This window comes from Amaranthus tricolor, chromosome 10 (assembly GCF_026212465.1).
Source record: "Amaranthus tricolor cultivar Red isolate AtriRed21 chromosome 10, ASM2621246v1, whole genome shotgun sequence".
NCBI lineage: Eukaryota > Viridiplantae > Streptophyta > Magnoliopsida > Caryophyllales > Amaranthaceae > Amaranthus > Amaranthus tricolor.
The window spans coordinates 19,861,959-19,865,025 of record NC_080056.1 but is presented as its reverse complement, the minus strand read 5'-3'; the positions used below and the strand labels follow the sequence as shown (position 1 = coordinate 19,865,025).

At 32.2% G+C, this 3,067-nt stretch overlaps 1 protein-coding gene across 1 annotated transcript; it reads left to right on the top strand.

Moving 5' to 3' along the window:
* The first annotated feature begins 1,306 nt into the window (after nucleotides 1-1,306).
* On the top strand, nucleotides 1,307-2,781 carry LOC130824947 (protein FAR1-RELATED SEQUENCE 1-like). Its single transcript, XM_057689970.1, has 4 exons — nucleotides 1,307-1,432; nucleotides 1,815-2,240; nucleotides 2,310-2,504; nucleotides 2,755-2,781. Exons 1-4 carry the CDS (start codon nucleotides 1,307-1,309, stop codon nucleotides 2,779-2,781), a joined length of 774 nt encoding a protein of 257 aa, XP_057545953.1.
* The last annotated feature ends 286 nt before the right edge of the window (nucleotides 2,782-3,067 follow it).

Sequence of the window (3,067 nt, the reverse complement as noted above, 5' to 3'; positions counted from 1 at the left end):
TCAATAATACGCTGTAAAGTATATGCACAGTGTTACTTTTGGGTAGGAATTGTGATGATTTTTACACAAAATGTCTTACATTTTGCTTTTGGTTGCAGTGCAAGATAATAATGATAAGGCTGGAACATCTTTAACTGAGCATATGAAACCCTTACAAACTGTGATTTTTACAACCACTTCTTTAAGTGAACATTTATATGTAAGTTTATTTATGATGATAATAATACATTTGGTGTTAATTTGTGTTGGAAATGTATTACTTTATGTTGAAAACATGTTACTTTCTGTTGAAAACAATGTTGCTGGTATTGTGTTTCAGGGTACACCTACTCATAACCTTAATCGTAAACAGTTCTTCCCTCATTGTGAGAAAAATCTGATACCAGTATTGCATATGACTTTTGATTAATTAGAAGAAGGGGTGAAATTCTATGAAACATATGCTAAGGCTTGTGGTTTTGACATTAGATCAAGGACTAAGAAAGTCTATAAAGGTGTTGTTACATCTAAATACTATTTGTGTAATAAACAAGGGATGAGGGAAGAGAAATTAGGTGCATTGAGAAGAAGGCTTGTAACTCGTGAAGATTGTTATGCTAAAATTGTTTTTCAAAGGACTAAAGAGGGTAAATATTGGGTTTATAAGTTTATTGAAGCCCATAGCCACATTCTTGCCTCACCCATTTCTAGGCAACATTTAAAAGGGTCATGTAGTTTAAACAGTGGACAAAAAAGATACATTATGAACAATTTGAACTTGAATAAAGGTCCAACAAGTTCATATAGGATGTGGAAAGAACAAGTAGGAAGTTATTTAAAAGTAGGTGCTTCACTTGATAACTTTGAAAACTTTTATAGGGATTTAAAGTGTTTTATTAATGAATCTGATGGGCAAATGTTTGTGGAAATGTTTGTTAAGAAGAAAGAAATTTCACTTTTTTTTGTGATTTTGAGGTTGATGATACTAAATCTCTATCGAAGGCAATTTGGGCAGATGGTATTAGTAGGAGAAACTGTTCATTGTTTGGTGATTCGATATCTGTGGATGCTACTTATGGTACTAACAAGTATAATCAAATTTTTGTTCCTTTCACGGGTGTTGACTATCACAAAAAATGTGTTACTTTTGCTTTCGGTCTTATTAGTAGGGAAGATGTATCTTCTTATACTTAGTTATTTGAATCTTTTTTGAGGGCAATGGATGGAAAACAACCAATTCCATTATAATAGACCAAGATCTAGCCATAAAAATTGCTCTACCCAATGTTTTTGACAAGTCTATTCAAAATTCTATTGTTGGCATATAATGAAGAAACTAACTGATAAAGTTTATATTGAGTTACGTAATGATGATGAGTTTTTAAGAAGAATTAATAGACTTGTATATAAAAGGGATAATGAACCCCATGAATTTGAAGATCAGTGGTCAAATGTTGGATTATGAGTGTAACACCCGAATTTCCTCCCGTCCTTTATGGTTTTGGTTTCGTTAAGGGGTCGGAAATTCTGTTAAGGACGGAAGGAAATTCGGGTGTTACAATGAGCATGCTAATTTAAGAAATAATGACTAGTTGAATAGTATGTATGATATTAGAGAAATGTGGGTGCCCGCATATTTTAGAGATCTTTATATGGGTGGTTTGCTTAGAACAACATCTAGGTCGGAAAGTGAGAACAATTTTTTCAATTACTTTGTGAACAAATTTCTTACATTAGTTGAACTCCAAATGAGGTTTCAAAGTGCAATGGATGTTCAACGTTATATGATGCAAACACTAGATAGTAAATGCAAGTTATATTCTTGACCTTTGAAGACTCGTATCCCTCTTGAAAAACATGCTTCTAGTGTCTACACAGATGTTGTTTTTAAGGATTTTCAAGAACAAATTCTTAGTGCACGTGATGAGTGTGGTTTTGAAAAGAATTTCGTTAGAGATGGCAAGGATGTGTATCGTGTGGTACATTTCAACACTGGGACAATTTTTGAAGTTGTGTATGATGCACAAACATTGTATGTTGATTGCTCTTGTAAGTTATTCAAAAGAGTAAGAGTCTTATGTAAGCATGCATTATGGGTTTTGCATGCAAAAGGCATTAAATATATACTAGAAGCTTACATATTGAAAATGTGGACAAAAGATGCTAGCAAAACACCTTTCTATGATATTGATGGCACGTTATTGGATGGTAATAATGCTATGGAATCTAGAAAAGGGATTTTAGGAGATGTTTGGAATGAGGTACATTGATGCATTAGTTTGGCAGAAGATGATGAGGATGATTTGGTTGAACTTTTGCACAAAATGAAGTTGTATTCAGCTGAGCTTTTAGCAAAAAAGAATCGTGGGGTTGAGAAGACAAAACGTCAAGAGTTGGAAAAGTTTTTGGGTTGCGAAGCTCCTACAACAATTACAATTCAAAACCCTAAACAATCTTCAAACAAAGGCAAGAGGAAAGAAAATGATCCAAAACAAAAGGATACTGAAGATGAAGAAGAGCAAAGGGTGACCAAGCAATGACAATGTAAAAGTTGTGGCAAAGTTGCAGGTCACAATAGTCGCACGTGTCCGCATAAGAAAAAATAAGTAAGTACAATATGATATAAAAAGTGTTACCTCTTGAATTTTATGTTGGTACTTTCTTTGATAAATAGTGATACTTTCATTATTAAACGTTTCTGTTTTTCACATTTAGACATTTAACATATATATTTTGTTCACTGAATCTTACAGGTGACTTGTTTATGAAATACAGTGGCAAATGATTGAATCCATGCTTTAGAAGAACAATTATATTTGGGGTTGTGTAGCATTTGCAGAGTGTAAACTAATTTCTGATTGATTCTCTAAAGAAATAGTCTAATAATTAGTATTAGAAGTATGTAGATTACTTTCTGTTTATTTTAACATTAGTAGATTGGATTTTATGAAGATGATAATTGCCTTTACACAAATCTCTGTTTATTTTAACATTGTAATTGTTAGAATTAGTTATATGTAGACTAATTTATTTTTAATGTCATTATCATTCAATTTATCACAAATATTATGTTGAAAATCATGACAGT